General features: G+C 43.1%; 1 protein-coding gene across 4 annotated transcripts in view; it reads right to left on the bottom strand.

The window, feature by feature from the left end:
* The window catches only part of LOC124215569 (frizzled-4), a 32,800-nt gene extending 12,944 nt beyond the window's left edge, over window positions 1-19,856 (bottom strand). For all 4 annotated transcript variants that reach the window (XR_011176671.1, XR_011176670.1, XR_011176672.1 and 1 more), the window contains exons 1-5: window positions 18,922-19,856; window positions 16,823-17,066; window positions 16,417-16,660; window positions 16,088-16,325; window positions 2,737-2,960 (exon numbers count right to left, since the gene is read on the bottom strand). Coding sequence is in view for 1 of the 4 variants with exons in the window: in XM_069134497.1 (XP_068990598.1) it covers window positions 2,737-2,960; window positions 16,088-16,325; window positions 16,417-16,660; window positions 16,823-17,066; window positions 18,922-19,133 (1,162 nt within the window). In the remaining 3 variants the exon portion in view is untranslated. The remainder of the gene's footprint in view (window positions 1-2,736; window positions 2,961-16,087; window positions 16,326-16,416; window positions 16,661-16,822; window positions 17,067-18,921) is intronic.
* Between the last annotated feature and the right edge of the window lie 1,708 nt (window positions 19,857-21,564).

Below are 21,564 nucleotides of genomic sequence, written 5' to 3'. Positions count from 1 at the left end.
GTTATCGCTCTCTGGATCCTGATTCTGCCGTTCCTGCTGCTGCTGCTTCTGCTGCAGCGTTGACCAACGAATGAAACTATATATGGGGAATTCCATGCGAACCCGACCAACGTCTGACCCTCACAATTTTTTATTATTATCAAAATGTTTCTGCGATTCTCCCAATTCTGAAACGCTACCCTCAATTTCTTCACATGTTTTATTCGATTGGTTAACTATTTATAAATATTGAGAGTGGTTTTGAGAAGAATATTTTTAGAATTATCAAAAAAAAAAAAAACATCGTTCCATCATGGGCCTGGTCTCAAAATGTTTAAAAAAAAAAAAAAAATACAGTTTTTGTGAACTTTTCGAAAATTATCAAGAAGATACTTTTCAAAATCATTCTCCATATTTATAAATAATTAACCAGTTGAATAAAATATCTGAAAAAATTTAGGATACTGTATCAGAATTGGGACAATTGCAGAAAACATTTTGAACAAAATAAAATGTGGTGAGAGGCAAACGTTGGTTGGGTTCGCGTGGAATTCTCCATACACAATTCGAGAAGGAAGAGAAAATACCATAATAGTGACTGTGTTGCGTATATTCTGGCTCCGATATATTGTATTGTAAAAAAAAATTAAAGAATATTGAATTTTCGTAAAGAAAACTGTGTAGTTTTTCTCCCGTCCTACATCCCCCGAAAATTAGGATAAAGAATTTTGAAAAAGTTTTATACATCGTAAAGAAATAATTTTCATCAGGTTCTTTGGCGAGTTGGTTCTTTTTTTTTCAAGTATCTAGGTATTGTACAACAGTTTTTTTGGCCCCACTACACCTGGACGCTTTCTTTTCACATAGATATCCATTCCATATCTTGTGTATGTGTCGTGTGTGTGTACGATGACTATTTATACAGTATAAGCGAGATAAAAACGTCAAACCGTGATGCTCGGGTAGAGTATATTGATGGCGTCGTCACGTGCATACATACATACATATACACATACATCATGCACGTCACATTATCGTACAGACCCATATATACACGTATACTGCATCTATCGTACATAGTCATGTTAATCCGTCGCGTCGACGACGGTTGATGGGGGTATAATAATACATTCTATAAACCTTTATCGTGCAGTATATATGTATATTATTTCCGTGTACATGACGTATATTCGTCTCCGCGTTATAAGCTACATGCGATGGCGATCGACGCATGGAAGTGATCCCACGGAAAACGATTTGTCTATAGAGCGATTCAAAATCAACGAACGATGTATTACTTAGATCTACAGAGAGCGAAGAGAACATCAACAAACTGAATACCTATTCGAGAGGCTACAAAATAATGTCGCACATATCGTGTACAAATAACATCATGGAATCCAAGTTGTATGCGTTCATTTTTATCTTCGAATTACAGACCGGCACGTAACAACACCCTTAAAAAATCCCGAATCACTCGGGTAGGTATACACATGATAAAGTACACCCAGTGAGGCTTGGGTATGCTTGCATGGGTCGGATCACGCGTTTTACCCGAACCACCACCGGTTATATACAGAATGTATATACTATGCATGTATACATACATATGTATACATATACCGGGGCTATATCCATCCCAACACCAAGCTAAGCTTATCTTATCGCAAACTCGACGTCGTAGGTGTAACTCAGGTATAGGCAGACAATGCGATATCCGCCAGCGGTATAAGGTACGAATAACTAAACGCATAAGAAGATGACTCTAGCAGTCGGCATAGCGCGTGGGTGAGGCACGATTGGTTCTAGGTGTACATAGACCGTATATGATAAATTATGACTATCAGATATGGTCGTTGTGAAAACCTATAAATTCGAGCACAATAATTTCAAATTAGGATTGTTTTATTTCAAGGTTCGTTAACCCTTTGAGTCATTGTACTAAGTATTCTTATCACCTATGTTATATCCATTTTTTTTTGTATATTGAAAAGAACTCTGGAACATTTTTTTTTTACGATTTTTAGCTATTTTTTATTTTATACTAATAGGATTTCAATACTCGAGAGTAATTACCAAAAACCATTGAATAACGTCTTGTTATAAAAGTTTACTCAGCACAACAATGTGTGACTCAAAGGGTTAACAGATTTTACTCACGTAGGATGCAGACATTGCACAGCGTTATTGTTCACGTAACCGATCAATTACATGTGAAGAATAAAGTGCCACGTGATCTAGTCGTTGCAATTTCGTACGATATTAGCAAACACCTCCTATACACCAAGGACTATGCAAAAGTGGTAGGTGAGACACAAGAGAGGCAGACGACCACCAATAAAATCAACTTGAATGAATAAAAGTTCAAAGGAATTCCTCTTACATACCGATACACACGTAATGCCTGTATTCGGCAGCAGCAGCAGTAGCAGCAACGTCGGATTTATGTACGGTATACATTACGTACAAACATGTATGCATCCATTACATAACTTGTTCGTTGTTGGCCACGTGCACCGGTGGGTTCAAATAGTGTAAAGCATTGTGCGTCGTATTACAGTTACGGGGCGTATTATGAAGGTAAAGACAGTCGCGTAGCGGTTCCATTTTATACAACTATGTAGTAGGTACGCAAAGCTCTTCGCAAGCGTTGAGATGTGTCTTCTGTTTTTATATTCGTAAGTTAAAGACAAGTGGACAACATCGCTGAATGGATATAGATGAAAAATGAACAAGAATCGTGTGTAACAAACTCACCCGTCAACTCGTCGGCGTCAACGTCCCTCGTAATGAGAACGGCGATGGTGTGAACGGCCGGCAATCCCCATGAGGCCACTGTCCCGACGGTTGAGCACCCCTGCTGAAGTCCAAAACCGTCCTGATCGCGACCGACGCCGACGCCGACGCCGCTGCTTCCCGATGCGTCGGACCTGGACCATTTTCTAGCAGCGATGCACCACCATCCGCAGACGACGACCCACCTTGAATAAGGATTAATGGAACGATGAAAATCCGTGCAATTTTTGCTTTGCGTTCTATAGGTATAAAAACGCTGTAACAGCGACAGGAAACTGTAAAGGAAGTCAAGATCTGTATATAAATGATCTAGTTATGTTGCGAAACTCCACAAAGTACGGCACTTCTCTCTTGACTCGAGCGGTTATGTATATGAGAGATCAAAGAGAACCGCGGCCTTTGGAACGTTTTTCACCTACACACTGTATCTTCGACGATGCGGATCATCTGCATCCATGGTACTGTACTATAGTACAAATAATCGTCTGGAGGATTTTTATTGCCCGAAGAATATTATTAGGATACAATATATAGTTGTAAATACATCGGAAATTCAAGTGCACACACACTGTGTTGTACATATCCATATACAGGTATGTATATACACGGACATTTCACGAAACGAAGCTGCAAAAACTGAGAGATCAAATTCTCTTCGTTTTTCAATCGCTTCAGAGCAGAGCAGCTAGTTCTAGGCGAGGCTGAAACTAGCAGCCAGACGTTCGAATGTCCGTCGAAGGTACGATAAGGCTATGGTGTAAGTGCACCAAAATGTACGAGAAAAAGAAACTCCCAACAAGTTTGTTAAACGTGAAACAAAATCCCGGAGGTTAGCCACAGCTAGCGCAACTACTAGGTTATCCATAAAATACGTTCCTATGCCTTGTACATTATACCTGCATTCACGGGCACGACGCGCAGGGTATGGAGATGAAAGATTTCGCCGCGCTGGGCAATTGTGTACAAGGTTATACCCCGAGAGATCCTGCCTGCCTGTGTGTACCGTGCAAGCATGTAGTGCGCCTAGTAAAGCGTTAATTAAATATGATAGATCGCCGGTCAGTCAGTACGTGCACCAGGCGGTCAGGTAGGTGCGTGTGATTAATGCGGACACGTACCTGTGCCTTACCCACTCCGAGTCTCCCTGCTTTCCGTGTGTGGGCGTGTATGCAAGTGTGCACGTATGTATGCACGTGTGCGTTTCGAAAATCGTAAATCACCCCGGAGCCCCGGACTCGACCTAACCAAACGATCGGATACATAGATTCCTCTTCGAGGCACGATGGGTATGTTGGATGGTGTGGCGAGAGGGATTTCTTAAAATACCTCAGAGTGTCTTTTATACCTTACACATCTATACTTGTTCCAATACCAATCACGGTCGTTTTGTTGTTTACAGAGGCTTCTAATTTTCAAAATCGATCGTTCTGCGAAGAAAGACCACGATTACTTAAAGTTAATACGGTACGGCAGTGAGTTGGCTCCTTTACGTCGGTCGATCGCTCCAGTTATGATAGGCGTACGTCAATTTCGTGATTACAAGACGATGAGGAGAAATCGGGCTGTTTCATCGAGACGAATATAATGGAGGATCGAATTAGAGTTACGAGTGTGTGTATGTATAGAGGATAAACCGAGTCCGAGTGTTCTACGTACACATGCGTACGTATCCAGCATCATGCGATGAGCAGGGGATAACGAGGCGCGCGGAGTTTAACCCTTTTCAAACGAACCTGCAGAGTGCAGGTTGCAGTCGGCGTATACCAGGTGGTACTGCTGGACGCGAAGTCCGACGAAAACATAATCGGAAAGGCTTGTTACCGTCGTAGCACGAGGCTCTGGATACGCCGTGGCGGTACGGCAGGAGGGTATACTATCTTTTCAACAACGCCTTGTGAAACGTTGCGTGTCGAAAACAGGTTTTCGTAAAGAGAGAAAGAGGGAGGGAGGGAGAGAAGAAAGATCGGCTACCTGTGTCTAGGAAGCCATTATTCGGGCCAGACTTCTTTCAGGGGGTCTTGACTCCGGCCGTCCCTACGCTACGTTCACCATGCACGCTCGCTCTCTTAGACTCGTCTTTCACTCCAACCTGCGGTCCTCGGAAAGGCTGAGGAAGAGGAGATGATGAATGTATAGAAATTACCGTAAAACCGAAATAATTTCAGGCTTTTCTCAAACCTATAACATATATCAACTTGGCAGATTGTAGTCGTTGCGCCGTAGCTCGACGTGCAGCAGGTGAAATATAGGTATCACAACATCGAACAACGTCTGTTGAATCGAGGTATGCAATATCGGGAAAATGTTTTAACGTCACTGATCCGCTCAGTTTATGGAAAAACAGTAATGCACGTCATGGATCGATACACTGCCGGCGAAATGGGGAAAACCCCCTCCTTTCTTTCTCTGTCTCTCTCTCCCTCTCTCGGTGACGGTGGCGATGATGACGATGATGATGATAATTTGTCACGAACGAAGGGACACACATCTTGGTGCATCGAATCGTATAATTCTCGAACGATATAATGAATGAGTAAAGCTACCAACCGCCATTCCAAGTTTCTCGTATAAGATACAGCTTTGATCTCGGCGCTGGTTTTCTCGCTGCCATGGTCTGGAAAACCGGCGTGAAGGCAGCCACGCAGCACCAAGCAGTGGCCCTATAGGTATAACGTATACACGTATACACTCGACACTGCACTCGGCACACTTGACTTCTTTCGATCTCGTCAACGAGTTATACCTATACCTAATGAACCCCGTACCTCCATACCTCACCGTGAGAATAGAGAGAGAGAGAGAGAGAGAGAGAGAGAGAGAGAGAGAGAGAGAGAGAGAGAGAGAGAGAGAGAGAGAGAGAGAGAGAGTGCGTGAGGGGCGATGAGGTGAGGCGAGGCGACGGAGAGGGAGGCGAGAGAGGACAGCTTGTTAACACTACCATAAAACAAACTAACGACGCATTTTACCCGCGCGTCTGCACCACCGTGCAACCTTCTGACGGCGACTACCTTGCAGTACGTCGATGTCGATTTGTCTTTAAAGAATATTGATAAGATCTGAGCTTGTCGCGTATATACAAACACAGAAAAATCTTTTGCATATCTGACAAGTATGTAACGATATTTAGCAATATAATGTGTATAGTATTATAATAAACCGAAAGGACGATGATGTACAAGCGCGTCATCTCAGAGACAAAACGATAGTGAGATGTATGGATGTTGTATCTGTGCACAAGTGGTCAGAAGAATTCCAGCGAGGCGTTGATTGCTCGTTAAAAGATTTTTCTCTCACATTATACGCAGGTATATTGGTACCCGTAATACACGCATGGTAGTCACGCCAAACCGTATCTCGACCATTTGTCAGAGTGTAGGATATACAGCGAGATCAACGCGGTGGCAACCGGCAAGTTTTTACACCCGGTGGCTGCTGCTCTTTCAAGCGCCACAACGCGAGATGAAGAAAATAAGAATATGAAAAAGACAATCAGTCGGAATGAAATAACCAGAGAAGGGATATACTCTGAGATCGTGTTGTCGCTGTCGTTGGTTTTCTTCAACGCGAGTTACAGGTATAAAATGAGCTAATGGAGATGTTGGTGTCATCCTCCCGCGGGCCACGAAACTTCGTACACTGATCTCGGCATTCCGTCACAGCATTTTAATCTTGTTCTTCAGCTGTCTACGTAGCGATAATACGCGTGTAAGATAGTACGCCACTTTCACATTCCAGAAATAAGTGTTTGTTCGAAAAAAGTGATGGTCAAAAATCTGTGTTATATGTACCCGAGATCTGGAAAACATGATTTCAATTTGTTATTTCATATTATTATTCAGAACCCGTTACTTCAGGTTCTTTCGTCTCCCGTACAACGATGGTTTCCATATCCACGAGGTAATTGATATTCGACGACGACGACGACGAAAAGGTATCACGTTTTTCAACTCAAACAATATCCTTGTACTACATCATGTCATCGGAATGGTTTTTCCCACAAAAGGCGATGATGGGGGGTGAACAAATATGTGCGGTAGCTGTAGTCGGGGAAAAGAAGGTATAGAGAGAGTTAAGGGTGCTCCTGAGGACCCGAGTTCTTCTTGTCCGTACATCGCCGTTTGAAGAAATGCCCAACTCTCTTCATACCCATCCTCATCACCCTTGGTTCCGTTCCCTTCATCTTCTCCTTTTTTCCTGGGATTCTAAACGTGTGACGGTTAAACGCGTTAAACAAACATTAATCACTCCCCGCGGCATCATCGCTTCGTGGAACGTCGCCATCGTCCTCGTTGGTCTCTGCAAGCGGTAGCAGATAGTAGTGGACGACTTCGGGTTGTCAGATGACTCCGGCCTCTCCTCCACAGCTCGCGTTTCAAGTGGTAAAAAAACATGGCTACCGGTTGTGTCCCTTCGTCAAATATGTGCGCTGTGCAGGAGGAGGAGGAGGAGGAGGAGGAGATGAAGGTGGAGAAGAAGTGAGTAGGTATAAGGTAAGTAGGTAGGTAGGTAGGTATGTAGGTGGGTACCTACACGCGACACGCACGTACAACTCGTCCGTCCATCCATCCATCCATCCATTGGTGCATCCTCTCAAACTAGACGTAGTGCTGCTGCTGCTGCATTGGGTTGCTATATACTCGCTCCACGCAGTCAGACGACCAAGCAAACACTCATTTGCTTGTTCTTAGGCGGCAACTACTGATCTGCCTAGTGGTGCTTTGGGTTCTTCCCATCCCGCAGCTTCCGAGTTTGGTTGCTTCGCATCTCACTCCCATTATACCGAGTTTTACTTTAATGTTGTAGTAGGAACAACGGTCCAAGTCTCTTATATCATGTATACTCTATCACAGACATGGACTAATTCGTTACATACTTGGTTATTAATTTTTCATTAGTTTTCGTCATTAATTGCTCTTACTGTAAAATATACCATTTCTTTTATCTCCCGAACCCCGATTTTAATGACGCAAAGGAAATACTACGGACTGCAGCATTATATGCAGAATGCAGAAACACGTGTCTGCCGGGCGCGATGGAGGATGCATCGAAGCCCTCCCCTCCTCCGGAAACCGGAGCAAGAAATTAGAGGGGACACGTGTTTATAATTGACCTACAGCAGTTTCTCCTCATCCTCCTTTTACGCCATTCTTTCTCACAGTTTAATTTTTAAGTATAAATATAATATCGCGGCATCAGGTTCCTATGCCCAACAAACTACAAGTTACACGGCGTGAGACAAAATGGTTTAACGTAGTATTATTTGTGTGTATGCGTATAATATACGTATATGACGTGTAATGTATGTTTGTTATTATAGATATATAACAGTTATTATATATATATATATAACAGTTCGGTATCTCTAATGCGATTTAGAAAAGCTGAGCGGATGGTAGAGGGGAAGAAATAAGGAAGAAAAGAAAGAAAGAAAGAAAGAAAGAAAGGAAGGAAGGAAGGAAGGAAGGAGCGGGGGGTCTAAATCTTTGATTATTTAACCAATGGTTTAAAATGGTACCGTGACAAGGTGACGCGAGGATAATAAACACCCGTTAACACGAAACTATAAAAATATTACGATGCCAAGAATAGAATTAGTAGTGCAGTGTAGTAAGTATATATACATACATACAGTACATACGTATGGCTATATAGGTTTCAGCGCGATACGCGAAGGCCTGCGCCAACGGACGAGCTCAAGTCTCTTCTTCTAACTGCAGTATCATGAAAATAGCCGTTGTCGAAAGAAGAAATACAAAAAAACAAAACCAAAAAAAAAAAACCTTTTTTACCACACGGCACTCTTCTATACATATTTACCATCAATATATTCCCGAACAGATTTATAGATACTCGAGTAAGAAAAAAAATTATATGATCAAGAATAATAAATACCAAACGATGTGTGAATGTACATGAAAAAAAAAAAACGGAAAAATGTATTATTACCACACCGACAACGCATAGCTGAGAACAGTCTTGTTCTTGTTAACATCCTCTTTTATACAGGTATAGGTATACACATGCATACAACGTTTCGGTACAGTTAGAGAATTATATATGTCGGCCACGCGAGAGTTTCGTATATATCCGGATATTTTTAGATTATCGCCTTCTCGTCGACTCTCAAATCACGGGTGGACGTCTAACGCAGGTTGGTGGGTGGTCTCTTCTTCTCTCTCTGACGCGTTGGCGCAATGCACAAAAGACAACGCAACCAGCGTCATCCTAATCCTGAGCCTGCGCGCAATTGAATCATATCCTGCCGCCCTCCATTAGCCGATCACCGTCCACGACGTTCCGTCACTACCATTAGGTACTATTTTCTTTTCCATCTCTTATTTCTCATTTCCTTGTTATTTCACCATTTTTGTTGTTCCAACTATCAACACCGGGTTTCGCGTAAGCTGCAGGTTCCTCGCCCATTCTCGTACAATGATTCCTGTGTAGGTCTACGCATACGTAGGGGGGTATGCATTCACACCACCCGCCGTTTAACGTGAAAATAGACAAGACTTCAGCCGCGCCCACCGGAAGTATCGCGTGCCACTGTGCGCGGTACAGCGAGAATAGGGAATACGGTGTGTCTTGTTTTGAAAAATATGCTCAAATATTTCGGAAGCTAAGCATTGAATTGAAAAATGTCTCGGACAAAAGTTGCGGTATATGAAGGGGGGCTCATCGGATGAGCATACCAGTTTTTGGGTCCGGGGACTCTGCTGGACCCATTGAGGCCCAACTTTTGTTTTTTAAACGGAACTTCCTACTTTTTATTGCATTTTCTTATTTCTCATTGAAAAGTGAGTAAGTTTGACTCCTGGTCATTTCTTTGTTTTCGTCTTCGAACAGGCCCAAACGTAGGCAACAACACTTACTGCGTTGTATGATCAATTATCCCGTATGTATAATACACGTACGTTACACATTCCAATGTCGAATCTCCCGCAGCGACTCGGATAACAGGTATATACATATACAGTTAGGTAACGATCATGTACACGTAATTGTATAAAAATTGAAAATTAATATGACAACAAAAAGTAACTATCGCGAATATAACCTACATAAGATAATTCCGAATCTAACAATTTCATTCTCTTTCTTCGTATCATTTTGCTTATTGTTGATACGTTTTTTCTCGATTCTCGTTTGCGTAAGACTTCGAGGATAATCGTAACTCAAAGCAGAGGTAGAAAAAAAGGCGAAAACGAAAACGAAGAAGAACAAGGCGGGCTGTTTAACGATAATGAGCCAACACCAACGCGCAGTAAACCATATACACTACTTGCAGGTATACAGGAGTGTATGTATAGAATTGTGAAAGAATAACGCGGCGAGCTCTCATCCGCGTCCCTCCTTCTTTCTCGGTCATTGCTCGTTCGTTGTTTCGTTCGGTTCGGTTCGGTTCGGTTCGAAGTTAATCTTTCATCGGCATCTATAATGGGGTTTGGGTACCGTGGTGGAGCACGTAGGAGCAGTACCATGTGCCGACTATGCCGCAACCCTGCAGGCATGCCTTCCTTCCTTCCTTCCTCTCTTTCGCATCGTCTTCCCTTCCCTGCCCCTCCATTTCTCTCCATTTTCTCATCTCTCGTCCCTTCTCATCATGTTCCTCTCGTTCGTGCCGACGAAGATAGGTAGGTAGGTAGGTAGGTAGGTGGTGGGCGGTTGCACCGTGTGTGCGTATGTGTGTGTACGTGCACGACGGGCCTCGGGGTATATAATCATCGAGAGGAGATGAGACGGGCGGATGGACCGAGGCTAGTCGGCTTCGCTGGCGACTTTGTGTTTGTTTTGTTAGTTAGCGAGTCGTTATGCACGTTCCGCCCCTCCCTACTTCCCTCTCTCATCGCCCCTGTCCTGTCCTCTTCATCATCTTTTCCCTTTTCCCCGATCTGCGCTGAAGTTTATGCATCGCTATATCCCGATAGGAGACAACATACATTATATTCAGAAACACGGTTTGAAATAATAATTTCCGCGATCCCCTCGTATATTACAGTCAATCTCTTCTTCGTGTCTTATATAATTACTCCCCCACCCTTGTACCTACAGATTTTCTTATTAGAATTCGCCAGACACAAGATCATCATCACCATAATCGTACAACAAAACGATACAGTGTGTAAACGATCAAAAAATTTCGTTCGCAAAAGGAACGCAAGCTTCCTTGGTATGTGAAAAGAAATGAAACGGCACTGTATATCCATCAATTTGCACCACCGCTGCACCGTCCAGCAGATTATTTTATGCAACGCGAGCATATTCTACGCGTTTTTCCACGCTTGTTTTACGTGCACCAAGTACCCGATTTTATGACGGTTGAGCGAGTCTGCAATGCGCATACACGAAGTACTGAAAAGACCGATTTCAAGTCGTACGAATTAAAAGCGGTTTTCTGTACTCTGCGCATGCGCAGTCGCGAACTAATCTGACATTACGCAACCCTGACCTCAATTTCGCGCCTCGTCAAAAACGCGTTATATACTATTGTTTCATAAGAATTCTGGTTAATATCCTGCATATATAATGATAACCGTTGTTGTTGTTATTATTATTATTATTATCGTCATCGTCATCACGATCATCATTATTATTATTATTATTATTGTTATTATACGTATACCAGGATACAATATATACAGCATATACAGTCATAACCGTTATCGTAACGAGTTATCGGTTAGAGCAAGGAATTTATCCCCTGGTTCGCCGCGCGCGCGTGATTCTTGGACACCATGCAGGCAGGCAGGCAGAGCTCTTCTCGAAAGCTGCGGAGGCAGCTCCGGAGGAATAAGCTGCGCTCGTAAGGACCTCGCGTCCGGCATGAAAGCCTGCGGTGTTGCTCTGCAGCATGCTCCGGCTGCATCGGGGGGCCCCCATTTTCTCCCAAGGAGATGATGGATCAGCTCTTCGCGGAGGCAGGCAGGCGGGCAGGCAGGCAGGCAGACCCTTCATCCTTATTCCCTGTTGCGTGCTGCGTTAGCGAGCTGCTGTTGCTGCCGTTGAATTTCTCTCTCCCCGCATGCATGCGTCGTCGTCGACTTAACTTCCCTCCGAGTCCCTGCTTTCGTTTCACATATGCACAGTTCGGCTGTTTCATCGTCGTAATTGTCGTTCTTCCTTTGTTTTATGGTAGACTATGTACGGTAATGTTCGTTAATACCTTGGACTTATGTATGTACGGCTGATTTGTTTTCGGTCCGAAACAAAATGTGAGTACGATTATATACGAGTTATGTGACAATAAGTCCCAATCTCTCACGTCGGCTGCATCGCCAGTCATTGTCACACAATTCGTGTAGGTACACTTACGATCTTATTTTTCTTCAATACTCACTACTGTTGTTTCCGCTCCCGTTGTTTTTTAAATAATTTCTTCAGTCTTTCGCGATTTCAAGCCTCAAGACACAGAGTATTGCAATTGTCCATTATATTCCTGTTCGCGAGAGGAATTATTGTCACTGTATAAGTTTACACGATATTCCAACTATACTATGAAGACCTCTGTCGAAGTTCGAAACTATATTTTCCGCAACTTTGCTTTATCGTAACTTGAATTTCTGACCATTCGAAACTTTGTTATTTCGTAAAAGTTTGACTTCTTCACTTCAAGTTTCATAAGTTCAACCCCGCCCCGTATACCTACATACTATAATGTATCGTGCAGTGCGTAGTATAGGTATGCGTATACGCAGGTTTTTCTTCGTCTTATTTTACTCCATCGGGGTGCTTGGAGAGCAACAATGCATTGGGGTGGTACAGTGGCTGGGTAAGGTGAGTCGAGGTATGCGGTGAGCGTCGAAGCGGCGAGAGAGAGAGAAAGAAAGAGCAAGAGAAAGAGAGAGCGGCACACCGACTGGCGTAATTTACATCGAGGATACCGATAAACATCGCACCCGGGTCCCTTCGCTCTAGACCCGACCCAAACCAAACCCAAACGAGGTACCTACATACCCAGCGCCTGCCCGAGTATACACAGTGTTATGCATGGCAGAGAGAAAAATACGGAGAGAGCGAGAGAGAGAGAATCTCTGATGCAGCAAAAGTATATTATATACAACATTATGTGGGCATGGAGTCTAGACTAGAGTCCAGAAAAGCCACGAGAGTTTCTCTCTCTCTCCCTCTCTCTTTCCTTGCCACATATGTATATGCAGCGAGACTCGAGTCGGCAAGAGTAGGGTAAAGGTAAAGGTAAAGGTACCTTACATATATACCTATAGAAACTGAACGACCGCGGCGCGACTCCTTCCGCCGATGCATTGTCCTGTCTTTAACCCCCTCCTCCCCCTGTCCCCGTTCCTACTTCGACGTCTCTACAACCCTAAGAAAGCTTCCTTCTCATCTCGTTCCTTCGTTCCTTTCGTTTCGTTTAGATTCGTTGAAAACTGCACCGTATTGCTGGCACAAGAATTCCTCTTTCTTCCATACTTTCTTTTCATTCTTTTTTACTTTCTTTTCGTTCAGCGTTACAACGTATTGGAATGCGATTGGTAGTTAAATTTTTTCTCGCATCTAAATTCGGAATATTGAGTATAATTTGTGTATTTCAGAGTGTCGACGACATTTATCCCATCCGTAATTCACGATCGGAATTTTTTTTCATATTCAGTATACGTGCAACTTACGTACGATGCAATAATAACCAAATGATCCGAATCAGATGAAATAATGACAATGATAATACGTCTACTGTTGATATTACTCGTGTGCCGCGTTTGTCGTTGAAACGCTCATCCTAATTGATCATATTATACATGTACCCAATATATATGTACGGGAGCAATCACAGCGATATATATATATATACATATATATTATGCATGTATGCTGAATTACATTCTGTGTTCTGTATACATAGGTGTGCGTATGTATATATGTATATATACGTACAGCGGAACCACTTGTGGCTCGCCGCGCCGGGTTGATTAGCGGTTAGCGTATAATAGCGTCGTCTATGAAATCGAGACGGGTCAAGAGGTCAACTGTGTAACGCGTTGACCTCTCTCCTCCGTCTCATCATCTTCAAGGCTTGCGAGGTTACATGAAATTATACATTATACGAGAGATTTACCGTATAATTTGCATTACGATAATTAAATTCTTAATTAATGAATTTCAAGAAAAAGTCACGCTGCTCGTAACACGGGAAATGGATCAAGATAACCAAATGTGCGTATAAATTGATATGTGTAAGTGTTTTTTCTAATCTGTTTTCATACGATTCGCCTGAATAATAATAATGATGATAATAATAATAACAACAATAATGATAGTAATTTTAAACTATAATTGTAATATTTTTGACTATACGCGATAATAGTCAAATTTTTTTTTGAAATGTGCTTTCAAATTCATACTCGCGTACCTGTAACGTGAAAATATCATTGCAACTGCACGCATGATACAAACGCTTGTGTGAGGAGGGTATAATGCATGATGTATAAATACGTGAAGGTGTTCTCCCGCGGTCGCGAGCGAGATTATAACCAGTTATGCAGGGCATCTAGCAGGTCCAATTAGACGGAAGGAACTGTTGAACGTGTTGCAGGCAGCACCTTGTTTGAATTAATAATCGAGCGTTGGCACGCTACTTATAAATCGTATATAGTGTTCGTATATATACATATATGTATATATATATACACCGTATAGTATGTATCTATAAATAAACGTATGCAACTATTACACGTATGTATCTACAGCATCCCGCGTACACGCAACTTTCTCCGTCGCGCACGCAACGTATTACATTGCATACGCATACGTGACACGATCTTATTGTTAGAGGTGACGCGAGTGATCCGATCGTGATCGTGATCGTCACAAAGTGCAGTATACCGCGTATATAGGATAGATATTATGTATACATACCTGTATACTATATTTCAGAATAATCGAACGGTTAATATACTGTAAAACTTTAATAATTCATGTCTATATTCGTCTGTAATCTATCCATCTATAAGTTGTAACAACTCTACGAGTTTTTTATTCATTGTTTTTTGATTCGAATTTTCCAATCACGCCGCGCAATCGTACAAATCCCGATATCGAAATACATGTTCAATTTTCCGTCAATCGATCCATTTTAATTGTTTTTCTGTTTCGTTTTCTTTTTTTTTATTTTCTTTCCTTTAAATCATTGTACCGTCATTCGTACTAATTATCCCTCGGCCGTTCCAGTACCGCGGTATCCGTCGTCAGCTCCGTTTTTCCTTTTTTTTTTTTTTCTTCATATTCTCCTCTTGCTTATCCCACCTCCTCCTACTCCAAGGTTTTCTCTTCCTCCCGACCGGGCGGTGCAGCACAGTGGAATGCCATTGACTCTATGCGTATCTGGCAACAAGGTTCTCTCCTCTGCTCCAGTCGAGACCCCATCTGCTTGCTCCTCTCCCCGGTGGGTATGGTATATCCAGTTCAAATGTACGCTCGCTAGCTCGCTCGTATTATTATACCCATATACCCCGTGTTCCTCTTCGTTCAGCGAGGCGAAATTTTACACCGTTTGCCGTACCAATCTTATTATATTTTATTGTATCAATTTTTATCATACCATGTAGCATCAAAAGCCCCTGACTAATTATACGGTGAAAAAAAAAAAAAAAATACGTACACGACGAATATATAAAGAGGGTAATTATTGACGCTTTGTCGCGACAATTGGGATTATGTTCGTCGTCGTCGATTCATCAGATTTAGGATGAATATAAAAAAAAGATGACCATTTTTTTTCCAACAGAGAATTAAAAAATTTGTTAAAAAAAAGGACTGAACGCCACCCGTTACGTTTCAAGGCTTGGTGTGCCGGTGTCTCTTTCTCTCGCTCATTCGTCTCCTCTATCTTTCTCTGTCTTCAAGTAAACGGGATGAGATGGGAGTCGGGTGGCTCGTTAGCGGCACGCGGGGAACCATTACACTGTTGCCAGATTATATTATATCCCCCTCTCTTATTTTCTCAACCTTCTCTCCTTCCTCTCTCGCTCTCGCGAGGGCTGCAGACCGACCGACCCGATAGTCGGCTCCTTGTTCTATCGTTCGATGCGGGAAAAAGAAAAACGAGAGAGAGAGAGAGAGAGAGAGAGACAAGGACGTGCTCCAAATCGTTCGACGATGTGTACAAATATTCCTCGGTAATTATTTCAGCCAACGACACACACACACGTGTATATAATACAAGAATACGGAAATAAATAAAGTGCACGTGAATATGCTGTATCTTATAATACTATAATGTATGCAAAAAAATATCAGAGCAGAAAACGAAAGAAGGCAATAAAAAATTCGGAGTAAAATTTAAAACAAGACTCACCAAACAATCGCAGCGTTTCCGAAGTAATACCGCAGCAGGAAGACAAGTGCGCAGTAAGGATTAGAGAGGCCATCCTGAGTGAGGTACTGATGATGCTGCTGGGCTATAACCACCGGTTCCTGGGGGTGGAGAGGCAGTGCCGGTGTACAAGCTACCGCAAATCTACCGGCCGCAAGACGCACCACGTGACCGACGGCGACCACCGCGTGACAAACGGCAAGACAGGCGATTGCGCGTTCTAAAAAAGAAGAAGAAGAAGCAAATTAAACACAGACAGACACACCCACGCAGCTTGGCAGAAATTTTTGAAAATACCACTCGAGACTTACCGACGGAGGTCGTGGCCCGGTGTTTCCGGGGCTTGATAAGGGCGAGAATCGCGGCCGCAACCGAGATCAGACAGACCGTAGCCGAAGCCGCGATCCAGGCCTCGGTCAGTCTCTTGTCTTTCTGGGACCATAGAACGTCGGCGTCGCAAGTCGCGGCGCACCTACCCGAACGATTCAGGAATACGTAGAGTCCGGCCTTTGCGTACCAGGAACAACCCAGGGGTCCGTTTCCGTCACCGACGGCCTGGAAAAAAGCACCAAAGACGAGTTAGCCGCAGTCTGTACGTACGAATGTATAATGTATATTTCTTATGCTGTTTTTCATTCTTTTTTTTTTTTTTTTTCTTTTTCCGTTTTATTTCCATGACAGTTTATTTTTCGCAGACTTCGACACGTCTAGCCATACCTGGAAGGGGTTTGCCGGACCCGGTTCCCCCGGTCCTTCCATGCACATGTGCTGATGGTTGTTCTCCGGCGGAAATTTGGAACAGTTCAGGGCCGCCGGCCATGGGAAACCAAAGCCAAGCAGTACCGGGTAACATCTGGCTCTTACTTGCTCGCAGAGACCCCTGCATGGCCCGATTGGCGACGGCACCTTCTCCGTGCACATCGGGGCGTAAACCGAACACAGGAACAAATGAAGTTGCGCGCTGTACGGGCGAAAATTAAATTGTTATCATCAATTGTTATGTAAAGTAGTGATTGGTTGGATTACCGTAAGAATTGCAGTTAAATATGATCATCGATTGCAGTTGACGTTTTGAGATTAAGTGATTTAACCCTTTCAGTCACACATTATTGTGCCGAGGCAAGTTTTATAACATTCGATATTTTTTGAGGTCGCTGATTACGAGTTTGAAGTCAGATTTAAAAAATTCAATATGCCGGAAAAAAATTTCAAATTTAATCTAATCCGGTCAAAAAACTATGCAATGGTTTCCGGATTCGTAGTCAACGACCTGAAAAACTTATAATTTATGTAAAACATGTGCATGTGTATGAGGGTAACTGCCTCGGAAATGAATTATTCCTTCAACTTTTACGATTTGTTTCAATCAATTTGCTTCTAACAATAATAACTTACATTATATAGCAACAATTACTCACGAGCATTGAAAACCTATTAGTAGACTATCAGAAATTTTAACAAAAAAAACCGGAAAGAAATATGTTGCAAAGTTCTCTAAATATAAATAAAATGGATATAACATAGGTGGTAAGAATACTTTCCGCTATGACTCAAAGGGTTAATATATAATTTTTTCTGCATAGAGGTGAAATGAATTGTAATTCAAAGATATTCCATGATGTGAACCTTCGAAAAACAGATGAGCCTGTCGTTCCTTTTACGGGGTATTGCAAAAGAAGATAATACACACGTGAGATTCGACTGACTATACATTTTTTTTCCCCACACCTCTAGAAACCAATTTATATGTATATCTATAGCTAGCCCCACACCACGTCGTTGAATAAGTGGCGGCGACGAGACGATTTGAATCTAGCAAAGACCTTTCCATTGTGGATTTACCGAGAAACCAAAGAGAATTTAAGGCGTTGTTGATTTATGACTCGGGAGGGAGAAAGAGGATCAGGATATTCTGCGAAAATAACATCAATTAACGCGGCGACGGGATATTATTTTCCTTCTCAGTTGTTTATGTACGTTTGTTTAGTGAAATTTTTTATCATCATCTGCAGTGAAGTGGCGAGAAGAAGAAAACGAATAAGAAGGATAAGAATAAGAAGACGACCCGTGATTGCCTGTGGAGATGACGACCGGTCGTCTCGTGGTTTCTCTCCTTCTTCTTCTTCTTCCTCTTCCTCGACTTCTTTTTCAAGAGCTCGCGTGTTACGACAAACTGTCAAACAACTTCTGTTGCCCGCACGGCTACGGCAGTCGGTTCGGTTTCATTCGGTCATATGCACGACTCGTACATACAAGGTATTTGCCTTTTACTACTAAACACACGTACCTACAAGCGATACACGTGTCTTCGTACAAGCGTGACGCGTATTATGTATACACACGCAGTCACGCACGCGTGTGGTACGACAAGCCGGCTGGGCGGAAAGCACGCGACGACTTCTTTGCTACTAGTCAGTGTTTTGAGTTCGTAGTCAAACCGTATTTAGGTAATTAATTGTACACACTTTATATAAGTGAAAACCCTCCCGCATGCTTCTCAACGCCACGCGCGTTACATCAATTTTACAACTTTTTTCGTACACATTCGCAACAATTCCGGATGAGGAGTAAAAGAAGACGAGGTTAGATTTAATAACGTTAATTTAACGATGCATGTTTAGAAAAATCGTTACTTCGCAACCTTAGGATCGTATGAAACTCAGCTAAAGTACGTAATAACAAAGAAAACATGTTTATATTTTGAAAAGCCAAATACTTGAAAGTCGTTTTAAAATTGTGCACCGATATATTCCATGATTTTTCGTTACGTTACCAACTTCAAAATGGTGATAAAAAAAAGACTGCTGTGCTCTTACCTGCAACCGTACTGTATCAGGGGGTTGAAAGTTTGAAGGGTGAAATCCGCCTCCCCCTGAATTTCGTTACCAACGAGATTCGGCATTGCGGTGACGTTGTAACCGACACCGCGACACATCTCGATTCTTATCGGTTCGCAGACGCCGTGGGTTGTAAATATTTTACCGAACATATTCACGATCAAGAAAAGGTGAAGAATTAGCCGCGACATCTTGACGAATTTAACGCGTGTTCAACTGTCACAAGAAAAATCAATACTCTTATGTTTTTTCACTCAGTCAATAAGGGTGAGAAGACGAGAAACTTTGTCACCTTATCTCTGGACGAACGCACTTCTTCTTTCAACTCATTTAACTCTCACCCGGGAAAACCAGGTTCATTGATTCGTCATTGTTTACCTAATAACTAAAAACCCGAGGCCGTTAATCGAAACAACGCGGCGACAATTCGTTGTTGGGGTCACATCTTCTTTTCATATCGCGAACCAAATGACAACTGACGATCTCGATCGTCGACTTTGAGGCAAATTTCACGTCGTCGTCGTTGTGTTGTTGTTGTTCTCGTTTGTTTTTGTCACACAGCCGCCGCTACTACTTCACACAGGGTTATTGTAACAACAACACACAGGCGACTGGAGAACTAACACAAAGTCTCCATCGACCTTTCGTCTTTTCTTTATTCCGTCAGGAAAATGACGTCGTTGCAGTTTATCGCGCGTCGAACGACGTGGGACGACGAATAGACGCAATGTTCACATCGCTAGCCTCGCGTCGTCGTCACTCGATCGACAAAATAAAACAACTAACGAACTACTTATCACGAGCTTCAGTCAACCTGTTGCCACGGCGCGGGCGGTTAGGATGATAAAACGATAATCCCTCGAAACGAAACGCCGCTGTGCGAACCTCTCTGCGGTCTTGGCGCGACTGAATCGGTACACCACGAGAGCGTTGGCTTGGCCTGTGAAAAAGTCGGGGGAGCCTCGGCCGCTCTTCTGCCTCTACTCGGGCTCCGTTTATCCCCACCACGCCGCCAACCGACGAACGCTGCGTCGCGTCCAACCCCACGCGAGAGTGGAGGAGAGAAGATACCTCGTTAATTAAATCCCCCAGACAGGGGTCTATACGCTTGGACCGAGACACACGCGCATTCCACCGAAGGTGTGTCAGGGAGGGGGGAGGCATCAAACGAGGCGTATTCACACCTTTCCAATCTGTGTAAATAAAGGAGATGAGACAGTCCGCGATTACATAAATTAATTTGAGACATCGCGGGGGGTGGGGGAATTTATATATTGCGCTCGTTAAATTTAACCGCAGATTATTAAAAAGCTGAGATTGCAGATCGAGTATACCTCGACGTGATACTCGTTTGTTGATCTGGTTTTCTATCACGTATATACGTGTTTGTATTTTGTTTGGAAATCAAAAAATTAATTGTACCATTTCATCGCCCGGATATAGAGGCAGGATATATAGGGTGAATAATAATCCCTGAGACGAAAAAGATTAAGGGTTACGCGTTGCGGGTTTTTGGGAGGTATGTAGGTATTGTTTGCGTAGCGTGGACACTAATTTATGTGACCAAAAAAGGAACGGTCTTCTACGGCGGCGATAATAAATGCCCTGCGAGTAGTAGGGCCGCGCGGTAGGAAGGAAGGTAGGTAGGTAGGTAGGTAGATAGCGCAGAAGGGGGACGTGGAGGGCCAATTATACGAAGAAAATACAGCCCATAAAGCCGGTCTTAACCACCGCCAAACACTGGGATGGTAGGATATGATAATGAGAACCTGCTGCACCTTCGGCCTCTTCGACTCTCTCTCGGGGGATAGCCGCCCGCCTGCCTTCGCCGCTGCAACGAGAGGAGCAAAACGAGATCTCGCCTCTTCAAAAACAAGACAACCGATTACACGCTCTCGCGTGTACTATAATACCGTGCACGTCCGCGCGTGCAGCTTTTATCCTCCTCTCCTCTCTTCGCCGCGCTGCTGCAGAGCTGCTGATGTATGCACGAGATATTCTCCCATCGCGTCTCTAATTTCCACCTTATTCACCACGTCAACCAAATTGCAAGGGAAATCAATTTTACTTCCCTCGTTATACCTGTAACCTGCAGCGTACGGCAGGGCCGTACTGCCCGGGGCGCTTCTCGCGAATTACATATAAGTACTCATACACCGTCCGATTAGTAAAGTCGTACAAGTATGACGATAAAAAAGATGGAATAAAAAAAAAACAAAGTTAAGAGTAGAACAAGACTGCTTTGTTATTGCAAACAAGACGTAAGTCGAAATTTTAAGATTAAAAGCGGCTGCGGCGGCAGCACTCTCTCCAATAAATAATCCTCTCAAATCAAAATTTAAACCGCCGTGTTTGATCAGCGTCGACTCCTGCAGACCGAAACGGTGTTTTCTAATTTCCAAGTTCCAACAACGAGTTATCTTATCGTTCATGTTGGTCCTGCAAACACTTCCTGCACAACCTTCTTCTTTCTTAGATCGCTTCTTGTAATTACAGGGACCATATAAACCTCGCGGCGAAAGACTATTTTTTTTTTTTCATGCGGCAAGAGGAAAAATATTTCAGTACATCCGCGCTATTGGGTAACTAGTAGGTACTGTATTATATATTCTGTATAACGCA

This window comes from Neodiprion pinetum, chromosome 3 (assembly GCF_021155775.2).
Source record: "Neodiprion pinetum isolate iyNeoPine1 chromosome 3, iyNeoPine1.2, whole genome shotgun sequence".
NCBI classification, from domain to species: domain Eukaryota; kingdom Metazoa; phylum Arthropoda; class Insecta; order Hymenoptera; family Diprionidae; genus Neodiprion; species Neodiprion pinetum.
This window is presented reverse-complemented; position numbering and strand designations above follow the sequence as displayed.